This window comes from Oreochromis niloticus, linkage group LG12 (assembly GCF_001858045.2).
Source record: "Oreochromis niloticus isolate F11D_XX linkage group LG12, O_niloticus_UMD_NMBU, whole genome shotgun sequence".
NCBI classification, from domain to species: domain Eukaryota; kingdom Metazoa; phylum Chordata; class Actinopteri; order Cichliformes; family Cichlidae; genus Oreochromis; species Oreochromis niloticus.
Genome location: NC_031977.2, coordinates 3,395,960 through 3,415,776, shown reverse-complemented (window position 1 = coordinate 3,415,776; position 19,817 = coordinate 3,395,960). Strand labels below are relative to the sequence as shown.

The window sequence follows — 19,817 nt, the reverse complement described above, 5'->3', positions numbered from 1 at the left end:
GTACAGGTAACTGCAATTTTAGGCACTTAATGGCCTGAAAAATAAAGCAAACTATTATGTGGTAATGGAATAATTACCACTGTGTTTAACTTTTAAATATGTCACGAGTAGCTAGTCTACATAGCCTTGAACAAGATCACCAGTCCCTCAGTGAAGACTCATAATAACTTTAAAAAAAAAAAAACCAGTAATAGTGGAGCTCAAACCATTATAATGAATATCTGACAGCTTTGCAGTATTACTCATGCTTTTCGTTTTATTTTTCCAGGTCATCAAATAACAAAACCTTTAAGACAAGGCCTTTTTCCTGAACAGTTTATGTAGTAGTTGATTTTCTAGAAGGGGCTCTCATCAGTTGGTCTGCAGCTTTCAGTCCCCAGTTAATCAGCGAGTCTTTGGAAATCCATCATTAACGTACATAATTCTTTGGATAGAGCTTGAAGAGCTTCCCCTCCTGTGTGGGCTCAAATCCATACTTCTCTAGCTGGTCTTTGCTGAAAATGCCTGCTTCAAAGTCCTGTTTGATCTGAGGAGCCACAACCTCATCGAACAGACTCTGCACTGTGAGTGGAGGTTCTGTTCCTTTCGGGGCACGGTATGAGACATATGGTCTGAGTTTGAATCCCTCCAAAGGAGGCACCACAAACTCCGGAATCATGGACCGAATGGCTAGAAACTTTGAGCTGGGGAGATTCCGTCCAGCAGGCCTGGCGCCCCTGCCTTTGTTATGAGTCCTTGATCCACGCTTGCTCGTGAACTCGGACATCCTGTCAGCGCCTCGCACCAGCCCCCTCATCAGCGTGGATAACACACCCATGCTGGCACAGCCTTCCTCCAGGACAGAAGAGAGTAAAAACAAAAGCGTTGATTTTAATAAAGAGTGGGTATACACCATCTCATGAAACAGCCAAATACACTGTCGGGGAAGATGGACAACATCCTGAAGAATATTGTTCATCAATACACAAAAATTACTTTCATTTTTACTTTGTAGTCAGGTAACAGTGATTCTTTATTGTTCTGACTGTACTCTGGGTTAGGGTTAGGGCAGGGGTGGGCAATCTCAGTACACGAGGGCCGGTGTCCCTGCAGGTTTTAGATGTGTCCTCGAACCAACACAGCTGATTTAAATGGCTAAATTAGCTCCTCAACATGTCCTGAAGTTCTCCAGAGGCCTGGTAACGAACTAATCATGTGATTCAGGTGTGTTGACCCAAGGTGAGATCTAAAACCTGCAGGGACACCGGCCCTCGTGGACTGAGATTGCCCACCCCTGGGTTAGGGTCAACATGCGTTACATTATAGTTTAGTAAGAAACCTTAAGTGCTGATTTCTGTAACTGGTTCACTGGTTAGCTTGCTAACTAGCAAACAACTTAAATGATAGCTAAATTTAATGCTGCTTTCGAGCTCATAATGAATTTCAGATAAAATTCTGGATATTATTATAATTATTAGATGAACTGCAGATTCAGAAATAGTTACATTCATATTTATATATCTATAAAATATTCGACTTCACTCACCTTCACCACACCGTGAGCCCAACGCTATCGAGCTGCTTCACTAGTTAACAAACTGTTTGGTGATTGGACGACATTAGGCACCATCTACCAATCAAAATACGAGATGCTTATTTCGCTGCCAGTGATTGGAGGTACGTCAAGTAAGACAATACGCAGAGCCCATGAGTGGAAAAACGACCCTTCAAAATAAAAGCTGTGTCCCAATTCAAGGGCTGCATGCTTCGAAGGATGCAGCCTTTGGACACAGCTAAAGATTTCAAAAACACGTTAGCATATGAAAAGATAAACATTCTTTGTCCTTGTTCAAATGAACTATGGATATAATTTCTATTATAAAAGCTATTGTTTTTCATTCGACATCCTCATCTTCAACATCAAAAAAACAAAACAAATCTTATATTCTCTTCCGTGTTGCTGTAGCCTTTTGTTAAGAAAGGTTTTATTTTGATAGGTATGACAGGACATTTAGATTGCTTTTTCCAAAGAACTGGAAGGCATGTAAACGTAAAAACTTTGACATAAGAAAGGTGCATGGGAACATTCTTTGCTTGACTTTAGTCTAAAAAGGTAAGCTAGAGATTGTTTCTTGCTTTGTCCAGGGACTCTGTCAGCGCAGACTTACTAGTTTAGTGTTTCTTTTCCACTCCATTGTCCTCTTGGGTAACGGAACAGAGCTACACACACATATAAACATACAAAAATGAGAACTGCAACTTTACAGTGAAGTTAAACCTGATATTAAAGGTAAGGTTAGAGCTGTAGGTAGACGCTGTTTCCATATTACTTTGGAATTCCGCCAACCAGGATCAGCGTCGTTATGATCCGTGTTGTATTTGGATCTTTTACATGATGACAAGCAAATAAGAGAGAAGTAAGTTTAGTAAACAAAGTGAAAACGTTATCTTTCCCCATGGTCGAGCTTTGTACTTCTTCAGATATAGATACGCATGCGACAGGGTTGCAGTGTGTCAGCGCGGGAGGGAGTGTCTGGTTACCAACAGTCAGTGAGAGCTGGTGGTGATCTTTAACCCAGATTTCTGCTCTGTGACCTCGTTTCGATCAGCTGGCGAGAACAAAGCATTAATGAGTAAAGAGTCACATGAAAGGTTAGGCTTTGCAAAGTTTTCAAACATTGTTTTAGGGTAGCCTTTTCCTTCTTTCTTTTTTTAAATAGGTATGGAAGACAATGATGAAGAGGAGCTCTGCAGTATATATCCAGTAAGTCATTTGTTGAATTTCAGTGTCTAACTAAGTCTTATGTTCTTAAAGCTATGTAAAAAAAAAAATCCCTCTGCTAATTGAATGATAATTTACACTGCAGAGTTGCAGCACCTCATTATAAAGGCTTAGTGTAGCTGTTCACCTCAGTCAGAGTCAGAATACTTTATTAACCCCAGGAGAAAATAGTTGTGTTATAGATGCTCAATTAAAATACAAATATGAAAGACAGAACATGTAAATCCTCTATATAAATAATAAGGCCCTCAAAGAGCAATGTTGAATTAAATATTGCAAAGTAGTGATACATGTACAAGAAACAAGTAAACAAGATATTGTAAACAAGATATTACAAGTGAATATAATCCCGGAGGAGTTGCAATGATTAAACCCACAGATAGACCCATAAAGAGTTTAATTTCCACAGGTAGGAATGATTTGACATTTTGTGGTGCATCTTGTTGGAGGGGTGCTTCTGTGGCTGGCCAAGCATGAGAGGGCGTGAAAGACTGGATAGCATCCTCCTTTCTGAAACCTCTGTCAGAGAGTAGAGCTCCAAACCCACAACATTATTAGACTTGCAGAATGGCCATGTCAGGCTTAGAGCTTGCAAAAGCAGACCTGCAGCCAGCTCTGCTGATGAGAACAAGTCTGGACAGCAACCAGTTAAAATTCATTTTGTTATTAACTGCCATTAACCACATTTTTAAGCAGCAGCGCTCAGTTTCACTAAACACACTCATGCCTGATTACTGGCAGACCTGTTGAATCAAGAAATAACTTAAACAGAATCTGTCTGACAACGTGAAACAGACTAAAAGATCTCAGAAAGCAACACATCATGCCACAGTCCAAACAAGCACTTAAGAAACAAAGACTTCTCTGATATATTTATCAGTCTGGAAAGGGTTATAAGGCCTTTTCTAAGGCATTGGGACTCCATTGAACAAGAGTGAGCACCATTATCCACACATGGACAAAATTTGGAACAGGCCCAAGAGCACATCGACGACTCATCCAGGAGGTCACAAAAGAACCCAGAACGACATTAAAGAACAGCAGGCTTCACATGTCTCAGTTGAGGTCAGAGTTCATTATTCAACAATAAGAAAGAGACTGAATTCACCCATGCATCACATGTGGCGTAAATGTGTCACAGTATTTCAAAAAAGGAACATCGTACCAACAGTAAAATCTGGAGGTGGTAGTGTGATGGTCTGGGGCTCTTTTGCTGGAAGACTTGCTGTGGTAAATGGAATCATGAATTCTGCTGTCGACCAAAACATCCCGAGGGAGATTGTCCGGCCAGCTGTTCACAATCTCAAGCTTAAGTACACTTTGGTTCTGCAGCAGGACAATGATCCAGAATGCACAAGCAGGTCCACCTCTGAATGACTTTAGAAAAAACAAAATGAAGACTTTGGAGTGGCCTAGTCAAAATTCTAACATGTATCTGATTGAGACGCAGCGGCAAGACCTTAAAAAGGCGGTTCATGCTCAAAACCTTCAATGTGGCTGAATTACAACGTTTCTGCAAAGATGAGTGGGCTAAAATTCCTCCACAGCGCTGGAAAAGACTCATTGCCAGTTATTGCAAATGCTTGATTGCAGTTGTTGCTGCTATGGGTGGCCCAATCAATCATTTTTACACACTGTAGGGCTGGATTTTTACCCCTTAATAATAAACACCTCCATTTAGAATCTGCATTTTGTGGTTATTTGTGTTATCTGTGCGTAATATTTAAATTTTTTTGATAATCTGAAACACTTAAGTGTGACAGACACAAAAAACTAGGAAATCAGGAATAGGGCAAACACTTTTTCACACCACTGTAGTCAAAGTCCATCAGTACACTAATGTGAGAAGGGTCACACCAGCGGTTATTAACAAGAACGGTAAGCCTCCCAGTTTTCCTGTTTAAGCTAGTGGTGCAGTCTTTGTCCCATCTGTGGACACATTGCAGTTAATGCTGTTGCAGACATGTCTCCATGAAGAAAAGTAAACTGCACTCCTAGAAATCACTCTGACTTTGGGCAACACCGCCAGCTCCTTCATTTTATTTGCCCAATTGGAATCTCTACTGTTCTAGCTTACAGACCAGCTGACTTTGGGACAATCAACTAATCTCTAAAATAAACACTGGAAAGGTGTCCAGTGAATGTGTGTATACACTGTTACAATGGAAGAAACCATACCCACATGCTTCTGAAATGTGTTGTTTGAGCAGCATGTGAAGAAGTTAGGCTAAAGGGAAAGAAAATGGAGCTCAAATGGCTTACTTGAGTCAGAAGATAAAAAGAACTAAGGGGCTGCATTTAAGTCTAGTATAAGATAACAGAAAATATTAGATGTACCATAAGGTGAGGATGATTTTGATCCGTGATTCATGAAAACATGCTCTAGAAATATAAAATGTAATCAATAAAATAAACCGTTTATGTCTTTCCCCCCATAAAGACAACATTTGACATCTGCTCCCTACACTATATGACAGAGTTTTGACACCTCAGTATATATAAATAAAGTTGTGGTTTGATGACTACCGGTATGTTAGTTTATGAGTTTTTCCAAGGGCAACTGCATAGGCAGAGATCACCCTCACTAACTTCTGATGCACACCAAGTCATTTTGTTCTATAAGAAGGCCTGAAATATGACAGAAAAGAGCTTCAAGGCTTACTCCTAGTCTGCTTTCATTGAGTAAGAAATTAAGGGGTTGTTACATGGTAACAATAAACCAAATAAAAAAATAATTTCAGTCTGAAGAAAATTAATGGGGATGAATCAAAACATCGTGGTGGCATGGTGGGTGGCAGCACGGTGGCACGGTGGTTAGCACTGTTGCCGCACAGCAAGAAGGTCCTGAGTTCAATTCCACCATCAGGCCGGGGTCTTTCTGTGCGGAGTTTGCATGTTCTCCCCGTGTTTGCGTGGGTTCCCTCCGGGTACTCTGGCTTCCTCCCACCGTCCAAAGACATGCAGCTTGTGGGGATAGGTTAATTGGATAATCGAAATTGTCACTAGGTGTGAATGTGCGAGTGAATGTGAGTGTGAATGGTTGTCTGTCCCTGTGTGTTGGCCCTGCGACAGACTGGCGACCTGTCCAGGGTGTACCCTGCCTCTCGCTCTATGACAGCTGGGATAGGCTCCAGCGCCCCCCGCGACCCTGAAAAGGATAAGCGGAAGCGAATGGATGGATGGATGGACTTAAAACAATTTGTTTCAGAGGGTGAACTGTAGGGCTGTACCAAGGACCAGTATAGAGTAATTAAGAATTATAACTTTGAGTTACATGAAATAAGTCTAATAGACCCCAAGAATAAAAACATGGAGCTGGAAATTAACAGATTTTTTCCACTGTGGCACTCAACTAAAAGGCTCAGATGATAACTAATATAGAATATTGTGCAATGCTTTATCAGACTGTTAGATCTTTTGTGTGAAAACAGACTGTATTTTAATCTTATCTTGACTGTTCCCAACCCTGATTCTTTTCTAAATGCACACCCTGTCCCACCTTCAGCTGTGAGGCATTTCATTTCCTTTGTGTTGTCTCTGATGTTTCAGAAGCTGGATAGGCTTAAGGCCACGATGGAACATTTTGTGGAGGAACGGACAGAAGCCAATATGGTAAACACTGGAAGTTGGCTTGTGTGCTTTTATATACTAAACGATATATAACAAAAAACTGAAAGGAAACAAAAGAAAGAATTAAGTGTGAATGCTTTCTGTTATTACTGTATATTTAAATATTATTTATATTCCTTTAAAGGTACTCATCGTATTCAGAATAAGTTAAATTTAGTAAAGTTTCCACTAGCAGGGGTGGTGTTTTACTTTCTGGTAAAACACCACCCCTGCTAGTGGAAATTGTCCACCCATGTAATAAGAAAATGCACTATTTAGCCTGACAAATATTCTGTTTAACAGACAAAAACTACAACCTATTGATCTATCAATATATAGATATATGGCTATATAGCTTCGTGGCTCAAGAGTTGGCAGTTCGTCTTGTAATCGGAAGATTGCCAGTTCGAGCCCCGGCTCGGACAGTCTCGGTCGTTGTGTCCTTGGGCAAGACACTTCACCCGTTGCCTACTGGTGGTGGTCAGAGGGCGCGGTGGCGCCAGTGTCCGGCAGAGCTTGCCATCACCAGTGTGTGAATGGGTGAATGACTGAATGTAGTGTAAAGCGCTTTGGGGTCCTTAGGGACTAAGTAAAGCGCTATACAAATACAGGCCATTTACCATTTTACCATATATACATCTGTAGATTGATGTAGTGATCTTTTGATAGAAAGATCTATAGCTATCAGGTAATAAGAAGCCAGCTGAATGGTAGAAAAAGATCCAAGCCAATGCATGCACCCTGTTGGTCATTAGATACCCAGCTGAAACAATAAGCTGGTCACAGGAGGAGATAGATGCCACAGAGGTCTTCACATGAAGTCTAGCACTCTAAGGCTCTATGAGCAACAGAAAGAGGGAGGGTGAGGATTAAGGAATGTCAGAGCCACAATCCAAGATGAAACACGGAGCATCTGTGAAGACATCCCCCTGCATGGGATGTTCCATTGACAGAGAGAGGAAGTGGCAGACATCAAGAAATCCTACCAGTGGCCAGAAATGGGCGGACTAAAGAAACGGATAGAGGTTCTTATCATGCCAGCACAAGAACAGGCACTAAGCATCAGATCAATAGAGGCAGGACTCTACCACAGCTGACAGGTTGTAGACTGCAAAGGTGTCATGGAGACTGATCAACACAGAGCAGGAGGATGCAAGGTGCAAGCTGAGACTGCAAACACTGAGGCACAACCAATTGGCTAGAATCTGGAACAGCTGTACCACATATGAACAAGAAGTGCCCAAGTCCAGATGGGAGACACCACTAAAGGTGGTTGAGAACAGCGGAGCTAAGGTCCTGTGGGACTTCCAGTTCAGGACAGACTAGCAGGCACTAGCACAGTGGGGTTTGACAAGGAGCAGCACCATCTTGTGGTAAAAGTTGGTCTTGCATGAAAGTATTGTTTGGTCCTATTTTAACTTAAGCTGTTTATTTTCTCATTACAACACAGGCAAGCCTTTTAAATACTCTGTTGACAGCCTTAGTTGAAGGTTTGAATATACAAGGAGTACCTTTAAAATGTGTTTTAGCTTTTACTTTTTTAGGTACACAAATGTACAAGTGAAAGTGTTTTGATGTTGGGCATGGTGGTTTTTTTATTTCTTCCAGTGGACAGCTGTGCTGATTGGAGCAGTGATGGTGATGTCTGTCGTTGGAGTTGTTGTGTTCCTCCTTTACAGAAGATACAAACTATCAAGTCAGTTCTCTGCACGCTGCACGCCCCAAACCCATGTTGTTTCTGTGTATCTAAAAATATTCAGTGATGAACCAATTGCACTCTGAGTGTTCAGAGTCATAAACATGAATAAGAGTTTTCTAGCCTACCATTGATATGACTGTTTTAGCTGATGTTTGTTGTTAAAGTATTACTGCAGGGTGAGGTTTAAATGCAAAAATCACTTATAAAACGTTTTGAATGTAAACTATTAGATACTAGATACTATTTGTATTACTATTTCTATCTTTTGCACACAAGAGACATGTTTTTTTTTTTACATTAAACAGGTGCAAATGAAACAAAGAGGTGGACAAACTGTCCATAAGTTAATGTAATTCAAGTCAATGATGGTACGTCTTCAACCCTGATTTAAAATACATAAATATAAACAGATTTGCAGTAGGAATGTGACAGTAAGGTGACCTTTAGCAGATAGCCTGAGACTATTGGACAGTGCTTATTGAAGCAGCAGTGTTTTATAAATCAACAGTTACATTCCAGAGTTAGATTTCCTGCTCTGTGCTGAGCACAGACAGATCTTACGGAGGCCTTTTGGTTGTTTCAGAGGAGGAGGCCGGCGTCCCCCACTACCGTTTTAGGAAGCGAGACAAAGTGATGTTCTACGGCCGAAAGATCATGAGAAAGGTCAGTTATTTCTTGATCCACACTTTGAGGGCACCATCACCCCCAGCAGGCTCTTCTGTTGTGTGTGTTTGATAAACATGTGTCCACAGTCTTTGTTGTCTGTTATCATATTTTGTTTTCCTTTTATTAATCAAGGTAAAGATGATGGCAAGAAACAAACTTATACAGGAATCTTGATGACTCATTTTAATGCTATTTTTATATACTTCACTGCATGATCACTAATAGTTTGCAGAAGTCTTTACTGAGTGACAAGCACTGAGCCTTTTTTTGAGTAATTGATGATACTTAACCCTCTACTGACTTTTTAACTTTTTGGGAAAAAAATATTTCACCCTATTTTGGGGGAGCTTTAGGGTCCCTAATAATGTATCAATCATAAAATTTGCTACCCCCCCCCCAAGCAGATATTGGTTTGTTGCTTCAGGGCAACATTGTGCAACAAGGGTAGTCAAACACCAAGTTATTCTATAATAAGTTTTATTAGTACAACAAGGATGAACACATAAACCAACAACAAAGAAACAATGCAAACACTTCACAGAGCAATAAAACACCAAAATACATCCAACATTTGATCAGGGATCTCTCAGGGATCCGTCTTGTTCATTCAGTGTGGAACCTCAGGAAGCAGTTGCGGTCGGGGTGAAGAGGAGGTCCACATTGCATTTGCGGCACATCGCTTTTGCTGTACCATTGCACCCTGGCACCCTGCATCGAAAAGAAAAAAGTATTAGAAAGAAATAAATGCAACGGGAAGATGCACATGCACGCGTGCGCACACACACACACACACACACACACATGTTGTGTTTACATCACTTCTGGGGACATTACATTAACTTACATTCATTTCCTGGAGACTTATCCTGACCCTACACATCACAAGTCCCTGCCTGAACCTAACCCTAACCCTGACCTTATCCTAAACCTAACTTTACCCTAACCCTGGCTCAAGTCTTCACCCTAAAGTTTAATGACTTACCTTGCAATTTGTCCCCATAAAGTAGGCGAGACCTCACAATGTGAGTGTGTAAACAGATGTGTCCCCACAACAATAAGTAATACACGTCCACACACACACACACACACAAACAATTACTTTACCAACTGACCCCTGAGCTCCTAAGTGTCCCTTAAACCTGACTCAGGGATCCACTCCTCCACTTCACTGTCACTCCCTGAAAGCTCACTGTCCTCACTTTCTGAGGGAATGTCCCTAACTGCACATTCCCTTGGTTTCCTTCCATAAAAGGTTTTTACGTCCATGTCCTGTAATTATCAGTAGATTGTAAAGTAAAAAACATTGACTATGATCATATAAATGCACACAAACACATCTCTACACACAGATGCTAATGCATTATATTGCCTGAAGAAAAATAGGCTAACTGCACAATGTTGCCTTGAGGCAACGAATGAAAATTAACAGTTTTACTGTATAAATACATTTTAAAAAGTAGAACAAACAATCAAATATACTTCTTAACATATTCGTGCACATGCAAGTATTTTTTTTATATACATTTACATTTATTTCACTATAAATATGTAAAATAGTGATCTTTATCTTACCTCCTAATGGAGATGTCTCTCATGTAGTGCAGTTTGTAGAAAGGGGTCCCCCCCCTGGTAGCATTATTTTTTTTTTTGATGGGCCAGTGTGAGGCATGAAAATGTGGTTTGTTGCCTCAGGGCAACGCTATGCAGTAGAGGGTTAAAAAAAACTGAAAATTTTACAGAGAAGAACAAAACCTCAATGCAGGTCTGCAACGTCATGTATATGCTACAAAAGTTACAGAGAACCTCAACAATCTCTTATGAGCAATCATTTAGTGAAACTGAAGAGACCTTGGGCAGACCAAGACTGTATATAAAAGATGGACATAGCCACCATTATGTTGCTTACCAAATTCAGGACTCGCATTTCAAGGCATTTCAAGGCCTCGCCATTAGTGTTTTTGCCACCATAATGTGAGGCTTTTCAGAGCTAAAAGCAACTGTAATTGTACAAGAGTGTGGAGCACTAACTTATCTGCTAACGTGTGTATTCCAAAAATACCCGAAGTTCACCCACTAAAACTGAAGCACAAACTTGCTGAATCGTCTGTAGGCACCAACAGGACAAACAGAGTCAAGAGGTTCAGTTCAGTGACTCAGACTCTGATAGTTACTAAAGCATTTTAACACAAGAGTTTATGGGGATTAGTCATAGACAGGAGAACAGACAGTATAGTCAACCAATCATCCATTGGTTTGTGATATTCAGTTTTGAATCCTGGGAGTAAGCGTTTTTGCTGTCACCATCTTGCTGTCTTGAAATTTTATGTAATGAGTGAGAGGCAGATCTGACTGTGGATCCACACGCTCATTGGATAATGACTTGTCCTGAGCATTTCCTGGATAACTGTCCTTCTGGCACTGAGTTTACTTGATGTTTTACTCATTGTGACCTAAAATGAGTGACTGACACCATAAACTCTGCAGGAAAAAGAGCCTTTTTCCACATCTTTCTATAGGACCAGAAGTGTTTTTGCAGCAACAGTTACTGAGGCCTTTAAAAAGAATGCAGTTTTAAAGCTTTACTTTTCACACCTGGAAGCTGTGTACGTCTTTTAAACTGTCCATGGGAATGAATTTCTTTTGAAGGTGGCCTCAGTTTAGGAACTGCAGTTTTGGCACTTTTGCATCAGTTTTATTTATTTCTGTAGCTTGGAAGTTGCCACTTTGGCAAAACCTTGCTAGGAAAAATTCCAGTTTCCTACAATCCCGTTGGGGGATGAGAGGGAAGAAGGAGCGAGGAAAGAGAAGCAAATATAAACTACGAGAGAGAGAAGACAAAAGTCAGCAACATGCAATAATGGCTTATAAATGCTGAAAAAAGGGAAGTGGAGGAGAAGCGGGAGTAAATCGAGGCACCAGTTCATTGGCAGAACATTTTAATTTTTTTGCTAACAACCTTCTAACTTACTTGAGTATTTTTAGCTAAACATTTTTAACATTGCATCATAGGCAGTTATAAAAAAGGAATGGTTACTGGTTGCACGATACCACTTGGAAGATATGGTCGTTGATTTTTCCTTTGTGAATGCAGTGTATGGTCATCTTAACTGAATGCTGTCCAGACAGATTAGTGATGACAAATCAAATATATTAGTGTGCTGGAATTTAGCTGTCATTAAGTATGGCTGCTAGAGAGAATCATATACCTTACAGTATCTATATCTATATATACTGGTATGTGTATTATCATCAAAATGCCTTCTGTGTAGCATCATGTTTCTCTTTCTTGCTGTTGCAGGTTCAGACACTTTCCTCGGTGCCTACTTCCAACTCAAACTCAGCCGTGCGGCAGCGAGTGAGGAAGAGGACCAAAGTTCTTTCTATAGCTCGCAAGTGAGCCCCTGTAAAAACAGAAGAGAAAACATAGTGTAAAAAAAAGCAAAACAGCAACACAGTGTGATGAGTGTGTCTGTTTTAGGATCCTGCGCATTCGTAGGGAGCCCCCGACCCTGCAGCCCAAGGAGCCTCCTCCCTGCCTGCTGGAGGCTGACCTCACTGAGTTTGACGTGCAGAACTCCCATTTACCCTCTGAAGTGCTGTACATGCTGAAAAATGTCAGGTCAGTATTCTTGATACATAATGGTCCTCATTCAGCACCAAACTCAGAAAGTAAAGTGATTCACAGAGTGCTAATGAGTGTTAGTGTCAAATTAATAATTTTAATAATTTACTCAGTTTTTATATTTAAAAAAACAAACCACAGGGATGAATTTCAATGGGTGAGCCTGGTGCCCATGCAATTCCGTCTTGGGGACCTTCAAATACAACTTAGTGTTATCTGTAATCCAGAAAATAATGACTAGGTCATTGTAAGGATTCATCTGTGGTTTCACAATCAGTATTAGGCATATTCACTGTTGGATATGTACCATGATTATCCCAGCTAGAAGTAATAGAGCCATGTCATTCACACACAGGGTGCTCGGGCACTTCGAGAAACCTCTGTTCTTGGAGCTGTGTCGTCACATGGTGCTGATCCAGCTGCACCAAGGAGAGGGACTCTTCCGACCCGGTGACACTGATGACAGTATTTACGTGGTTCAAGATGGCCGCTTGGAGCTGTGCATCCACGAGAGTGTAAGCACCCGTGCAGCTTTTTGTCTTTTCTTTTCTTGATTGTTGTTTGGACCAGTTGGATCAAGATGGAGGATGGTTTGCACTGGTTTAAGCCTTTAACAAATTGTGAGTTATTGGCATTCTCACTTATAAAGAGGTAATATTAATGAGTTTGGGGAGGGGTTACCAGCAGGTTGCCACATTTTTGTTGGGATTATATCTGGTAGTAGATTGATTATTAAGACTACAGATGAGTTGTACTTTAAGTCAAGTGTTCATAGTATGAATGTAAAACTAAAAAAGAAGTTACTTTACAAAAAGATTTTGAGGGGGTCAGATGGGAACCGCTGATTTATTTTTCCTGGAATGACTCCAGAAAATATATGATTGGTCATGCCAGCTTCCAGGTGGATACTTATCCTGGGTTGACTGACTCTGCGTAGTAGAATAGCTGATTTTAGTGAGGTTTCACTTCATCACACAGGCCCCTGAAGAGGACAGAAGAAGCAGCCTCAGAACTAAAGCTGCTTGGATGTGATGTAAAAAAACACCATAGTGTTGAAGGACAGAGGAGCCTCTGTCCTCTGCTGAGGTTGTTTCCTTACCTTGATTGTTTAAATAACACTTAATAGGTTTGCATAACTGTCGAGATTTGGCATTATTTAGATAAAATTGAAATGAATTAAACTGAATTGAATATTTTCTTTCTTTCTCTGTAAAGCCTAGAGATGGTTGTGCTGGAAAGTTCCAGTAAATCAGCAGTTTGCTCAGCTTGAACTTCACCAGGATGTCTTGATCTATGTCACTGGCTTGGTTCTTGTGTGCTGTTTTTCTGTTCTCATGTTCTGTTCTCACTGTGTTTATTACTGCAGGACGGCACCGATGCCGTAGTGAAGGAGGTGTTACCTGGAGACAGTGTTCACAGTTTGCTCAGCATCCTGGACATCATCACTGTATGTGTGCTGTCCCTCTCTCTCTTCATATATCTCTCCCTGCACTGCTAATTGAGGATTTTTTTTTTTTTTTTTTGCATTTTCTGAATTAGCAATTTCTTGGTTTCATAAAGCATTTTACTGTGTAACACCTCCTCTGCTCTGCATCATTTAATTTTCAGGGTTACCCAGCACCTTATAAGACAGTATCTGCGAGAGCTGCAGTTCCCTCAACTGTCCTTCGTCTTCCAGCTGCAGCGTTTCAGTCAGTGTTTGAGAAGTATCCAGAAACTCTGGTTCGTGTCATCCAGGTAAAGTGTCCACAGAAAAAAATGAATCATATTATTTATTAGCTGAGCTGCAAATACTGTATGTATGATCTCCACGAGTAAATAGCATTCAGCAAAAAACAGAGCAATGATTAAACTGAAACCCTGTACAGCTAAAAACAAAAATTTTCTCTGTCACCTTTCCTTCTTGTCCTGTAGATCATAATGGTGCGGCTTCAGAGAGTGACATTTCTTGCCTTACACAACTACCTTGGCCTTACCACTGAACTCTTCAACCCGGTACTGCTCTTTCATTTACCACTACTCCAGACTGTAACTTGTGACATGAATAGTGCAAAAATGTTTTGATTGGATAATCTCTCCTCTCACACGTGTGTTGTTGCCTTCTTTTATTAACTCATCATCTTTTTCAGTTATGAAACACTGTCTCAAAACAGAGAGTAGTGTTTACATATAAACACACTGAGTAAATCCGCAAACCAGGTCATTCGGTAGGAGTGTCTAAAATAGGTCTCACACTTATACAGTACTGTACAGTACTACCATTGGTAAAGGCAAAACTCCAAAGGACACATTTAACCAAGTAATCTTGCTAACAGAAGTACTTTGTGCTGTCTGCTCATGTCATGTGAGCCTTATCCTTGTTTCTGCCATTCTTCTCTGTTGCAAAAGGTTTTTATGTTTGTGTTTTCAAAGTGTTTTCTTCAGAGGACATATTTAGCTATCCTGCAAGGTGTGAGTTATCACTGATAGTGACCTAATGATACCACCATATAAAAATTGTTCTCTATAGTCTCAGGCGACCCCTTATTTTTCTTCAAGGCAGCTAAGTTACCTTTCTAGTGTTCTTACCAGAGTTTAAATTTTGGGAGTACTATAAGAATATCTGAATTTTGACTTTTTAAATTTTTTTCCCCAAGACCTATGTCTTTATCCAAAACATAGGGGTAGTGTTAAGTTGGTTGGTCAGCTGCAGACTCCTCCAGGTAGCCTAACCATTAAATCTGTAGTATTAGAAACATGGTTTTTGGCTTTTGAAAAGTTTTCTTAAAATCCGAGTTTAAGGTTGGTACTTACTAATAATGATTTAAGATTTCAGATTGTTTACGAAAATTCTTGTATTAAAAGGTGACTTTGTTGCTTGTGTTCATCAGGAGAGCCAAGCGATCTCCTTGGTGTCTGTGGCAAACGTTCTGTGTGAAACTCATCCACACAAAGGTTTCCGCAGGCAGCAGTCTCACTCTGATGATCTGGGCTCTGAAAAAGCTGACACAGGTCAGAAATAACAGCATTTTCTCAACATGTTCACTATGAGACATAAGCGATGTGCATCAAGTCCATCTGATGTTATCTGTTTTTTGATGTAGCAGAAAAGTCCAGCCTCTCTTCTATGTCTACATCAAAAACCAAGAGATCACGCTCTCTCTCCAACCCGATTACTGTTACAGGTATGCATACATGCAGTATCATTGTACACACACATATATGCATACTTATAATAAAGTAAGGAAATTGTTGGCTTTTTTGACAGTGCCATGATAAGCATTTGTCCTCTTCCTGATTTCTTTATTTTTGCATATTTGTCAAATTTAAATATTTCAGGTCATCAAACAAATTTTAATATTAGACATGTATGTATATATAATGCAAATACAGGTAAATACAAAATGATGATATGCTGTATACAGTGGGGACAGAGTGCTGCTGATCTTAACTGAGGATACAGTCAGGAGAGGAAAAGAATACTTTAAGGCTCTCCTCAATTTGACTGATGCATCTGCTCTAGTTGAAGCAGATGTCTGTAGACGAAGAGCATGACTTCCCACTCAATCAGCCACTCACTGTGGCTGAGGTTACTGAAGTAGTGAAAAAGCTCTCTGGTGGCTGGGCCCCTGGGAAGTGGATGAGGTTTGCCTTGAGTTCCTTAAATCTTTCTATGCCATAGTGCTGCCTTGGTCCAAATTCCTCTGCAGCATTGCATGGATGTCATGAACTGGATTAACAGACTGTGTGATGGTCCTCCTTTTTAAGAAGGGGGACTAATTTAAGAGGGCCCACACTCCTCAGCCTCCCTAAGAAGGTTTTGGCAGGGTGCTGAAGAGGAGAGTCCTTCTATTAATCAAATTTTATACCCAGGAGAAGCACCGTGATTTCCATCGTGGTTTTGGAACAATAGACCAACTATTTATCCTCTTGAGGTTGTCTACATATGTTTTGTAGAAGTGGACAAGGAAATCGATTGCATCCTTTTGGGCTTCCTATGGCGGCTAGATCTGGAGTACGGGCTACAGGCCATTCAGTCCCCATGTAAATTGAGTGATTGGTTTGCATTGCTAGTAGTCAGACCTGTTCCCAGATGGAGCTGGACTCCACCAGGCCTGCCCTTTGTCACGGATTCTGTTCATAACTTTTATTGATACAGTTTCTGTGCACAGCCAAGTGGCAGAAGGTTTCCCCTTCGGTGGCTTCAGGATCACGTCGCTTTCTTTGCAGATGATGTGGTTCTTTGGGATTCATCAGACAGTGACCCTAAGAATGCTTTGGGGTAGTTTCCGTCCAAGTGTAATGCGGCTTGGATAAGAATCAGTACCTCCAAGTCCTTAGCTAGAACAAGGATGGAATGCTAACTTCAAGTCAGGGATAAGCTGGAGGAGTTTAAGTATCCTCGGGTCTTGTTCATAAGTGAGGGGACCAGAGTGATTATAGCTCTGTATTTTCTTATTAGTTTTTATTTCATTTCATTTTCACTTTGTGTTGTTAAAAACTTTGGTTTAGTTTCACCTGGTTTCCAGAGGGGGTCTTATTGTTTCAGTTTAGTCTTTAAAGTTGGAACTGTTTCGTTTTTTTAGTTTCTATTAGTCTCATTGTTATATTTAATCTTTATTACGTATTATTTTCATTATAGCAAATACCAAAGGCAAGCTTCAGAGGAATTAGTACAGATATAACAATATAAACAGAACTTTTTGAAAGCAGTTAGCTCACAGTATTGTAGACTTCCAAAGCCTCAATAAAAATAATCATAAAAATCTAAAAAATCTAAAAAAGTTGGTTCACATTTTTTTTTTTAAAAAAAGGTCTAGAGCAGGGGTCAGCAGCCTTTAACATCCAAAGAGCCACTTGGACCCGGTTTACACGCAAAGGAAAACACTGGGAGCCGCAAATACTTTTTGACATCTAAAATGAAGATAACACTGTATATATTGTTTTTTTACCTTTATGCTTTCTGTGAACAACTAAAGTGTGTTGCTTATGAAATCCATGAAGTGCTACAGAGAAAATTACATTTTATTTATGTAATTAACACATTTTGAACTCTTAAAGAAATATAACAAAAATGAAATACACTCAGTTGAAGGTCTCTTAAATGAATTTAAAAGCTGAACTGAAATGATCCATGTAGCAAAGAAAAACTGTTGTGAGCCGCCACCCTTATATCGTCTTTGGGCTTTTGGAACGTAGCGGAGCCTTGACCTGAATTTTAAAAAATAATTGGAAAAAAATCACAATGCTACAAAAAAAATGAAAAATAAATATCTGCAAAATTCTGCATAAATATTTATTTTACCTGGTTAATGTGTGTGGTGGGGCGTGGTCTGCAGTGCCGCTGCATGGGAGTCGGACGCACCTGAGCGGCACCCGCAATCACCCCTCGCCGCCTTAAAGTCTGTTCTCTCTCTGCTGTTGTGTTGTCGGGCTGTGAGCTGAAAAGCTACAGCCGGCTGTATGCGTACAGCAACCGTGTGTGATAAGTGGTCAATAAAGAGATGCTGAAAAGCATGCTAATGGAAAATATCGTTGGGTCTGCCGTGATGTGTTTACAATGGGACTTCTGCTCCTGAACCTCTGCTCACAGCGTCTGCAAATCGGGGCTGTACGAAGTCACTTTCATCTTTACGCAGGACTGTAAGCTCTTATCTGTGAGGCGTGAGCGGTGTTTGTTTTTAACATAGTTCACGGTGGAGAATAGCTGCTGACATAATGTGGATCCGAAGATCCATAATTGGCCTTCCTGGGGTTGAAAGTCTCAATAAATGCACGGCGTTTCGGCGGGTATACCGGCTTCCGCGAGTGTGACGCTTATTTTGAACGACGAAAAATAATAAAATATAATTTTATTTTTATATTTCAGCATCACAATAATCTTCCAATTTAGAACTACAAGTTAAAAAAGAACTAAACACAAATAAAATACACTTCAGCTAAATACTTCTAATTTATTTTCCCAAACCACCCAGAGCCGCAGTATAAGGACTAAAGAGCCACATGCGCCTCCGGAGCCGCAGGTTGCCGACCCCTGGTCTAGAGTAAAGCCACTACTTGTCCACATTGAAAGGAGGCAGCTGAGGTCATTCTGGCATCTGACTAGAGTCTCTTAGCTGGCTTGGGAATGTTTTGGTGCCCTGTTAAAGAGGTAGCTGGGGAGAGGGGAGGTCTGAGCGTCTGTGGTAAAGCTAGTTCCCCCACGACTTGACTCCGGTTAAGTGGTAGAGAATGGATAAATGGAGAGATGGATGCTTTTTTTCCCCAAACTAGGTCATTCTTTGTGAGTTCACAGGATTCTAGCAAAAGAATCCATCTTATCAGGCTTCGAGCTATTTGCTTATAGCTGAACCACAGTGGGTTTAAACCAGTCTGTGTTCAAACTGCTGGCTTAAATAGCATGTATGAACATGTTGAATAATAACTGTGTTTTATATTTGTTTTTGCAGGGGAAATGTCACCTGACTTCAACAGTACATATGTTCCAGGTGCCAAAGAGGAGACGGTGCCTCATAGTCCTGTCAAGGTCTCTTGATAGAAACTGCCTTTGTTAAACTTTCAAGGAATTGCTGGTTTGAATCCATATGTTGAACACTGGGCATACAGGACATCTAGCTGTGCACCCATCACACCATATATGCACATACACAGATACTAGAATGAGTGTGTGTCTCACACACATTGTGTTTTTTTGTCTTTACCTCCTCAGTCTATTCTAAAGAAGAGTGTGACAGTGCAGCAAACTCCATCTGCTGTGTACCATTACAGTGATGCAGGAGGAGGAAGCGTCTACCATAATAAAGTCAATGCCATTTTCCAAGCTGCTAAAAAGGATCTGCTGCAGGTCATCCAATTACAGGTAGGTTACATTCAAAAAGATACATTACTACACCAAAGGTCAGCTGAAAACAAATGAGGAGATCGTGTTTTTAGCAACAGTAAAATTCAAAAATATAAACTTTATGAATCTCACAGTGGTTGTATATTTGAGCCCTGGCTACTTCTGAGACTATCCTCTGTGTGTCTTTTGCACTTGTCAGGACCCCAGTCTGCTGGATGGGAGGGTGAATCTTCGCCAGGTCAAAGCTGGATCTGTTGTAGGCCACCAGGGAGACCAGGTCAGTTGAATGACCTCCTACGGACAAGAATGCTTGTGCTCCTCTTTCTCCTCCTTCTGTTTTTCTTCTTCTACTTGCTTTGGATTCTGCTTTTTATGGTAATTGGAGCAAAGTAAAATTCTTACACTTAACTGGTTATTAGACTCAGTAGCTCAGTTTAATAAAACAAATGCAGGTTTTAAAGGTTCTCTGTCACATCTGTTTTCTTTCTTTTCTTGACGCTTACTGCTTCTCGTGTAATCAGGGTTCTCGTGGATATTAAAAACTGGGCTGATCAAACACATCAGCTGATACTGATTTAAGAATGTTTTGCTCAGTTGGAATGAGGATATGTTTTAAACCATGGGAGAGTCAGCAGTACCA

At 40.5% G+C, this 19,817-nt stretch overlaps 2 protein-coding genes across 5 annotated transcripts in view; one reads left to right on the top strand and one right to left on the bottom strand.

Moving 5' to 3' along the window:
• Window positions 1–229: 229 nt before the first annotated feature.
• On the bottom strand, window positions 230–1,627 carry mrpl41 (mitochondrial ribosomal protein L41). 2 transcript variants are annotated; one of them, XM_003459002.4, is made up of 2 exons: window positions 1,526–1,627; window positions 230–832 (listed from the first exon to the last, which is right to left on the bottom strand). In XM_003459002.4, the coding sequence occupies exon 2, from the start codon at window positions 815–817 to the stop codon at window positions 410–412; it is 408 nt and encodes a 135-aa protein (XP_003459050.1). In that variant the 5' UTR covers window positions 818–832; window positions 1,526–1,627; the 3' UTR covers window positions 230–409. The 2 variants fall into 2 exon arrangements, with proteins under 2 accessions (XP_003459050.1, XP_005464345.1); XM_005464288.4 differs by having other exon boundaries at window positions 230–828; window positions 1,526–1,626.
• A 333-nt stretch (window positions 1,628–1,960) lies between these two features.
• pnpla7b (patatin-like phospholipase domain containing 7b) overlaps window positions 1,961–19,817 on the top strand; it is a 30,873-nt gene continuing 13,016 nt past the window's right edge. Inside the window, exons 1-16 of one of the 3 annotated variants that reach the window (XM_005464286.4) lie at window positions 1,961–2,092; window positions 2,700–2,743; window positions 6,311–6,373; window positions 7,979–8,066; window positions 8,653–8,732; window positions 12,034–12,128; window positions 12,214–12,354; window positions 12,713–12,872; window positions 13,724–13,804; window positions 13,966–14,094; window positions 14,272–14,352; window positions 15,228–15,348; window positions 15,444–15,521; window positions 18,786–18,862; window positions 19,046–19,195; window positions 19,377–19,454. In XM_005464286.4, the coding sequence (XP_005464343.1) occupies window positions 2,702–2,743; window positions 6,311–6,373; window positions 7,979–8,066; window positions 8,653–8,732; window positions 12,034–12,128; window positions 12,214–12,354; window positions 12,713–12,872; window positions 13,724–13,804; window positions 13,966–14,094; window positions 14,272–14,352; window positions 15,228–15,348; window positions 15,444–15,521; window positions 18,786–18,862; window positions 19,046–19,195; window positions 19,377–19,454 (1,464 nt within the window). In that variant the 5' untranslated portion in view covers window positions 1,961–2,092; window positions 2,700–2,701. Of the gene's footprint in view, window positions 2,093–2,699; window positions 2,744–6,310; window positions 6,374–7,978; window positions 8,067–8,374; window positions 8,438–8,652; window positions 8,733–12,033; window positions 12,129–12,213; window positions 12,355–12,712; window positions 12,873–13,723; window positions 13,805–13,965; window positions 14,095–14,271; window positions 14,353–15,227; window positions 15,349–15,440; window positions 15,522–18,785; window positions 18,863–19,045; window positions 19,196–19,376; window positions 19,455–19,817 lie in introns of those variants that run through there. The other 2 variants (XM_005464285.4, XM_019365544.2) reach the window with 2 other exon arrangements.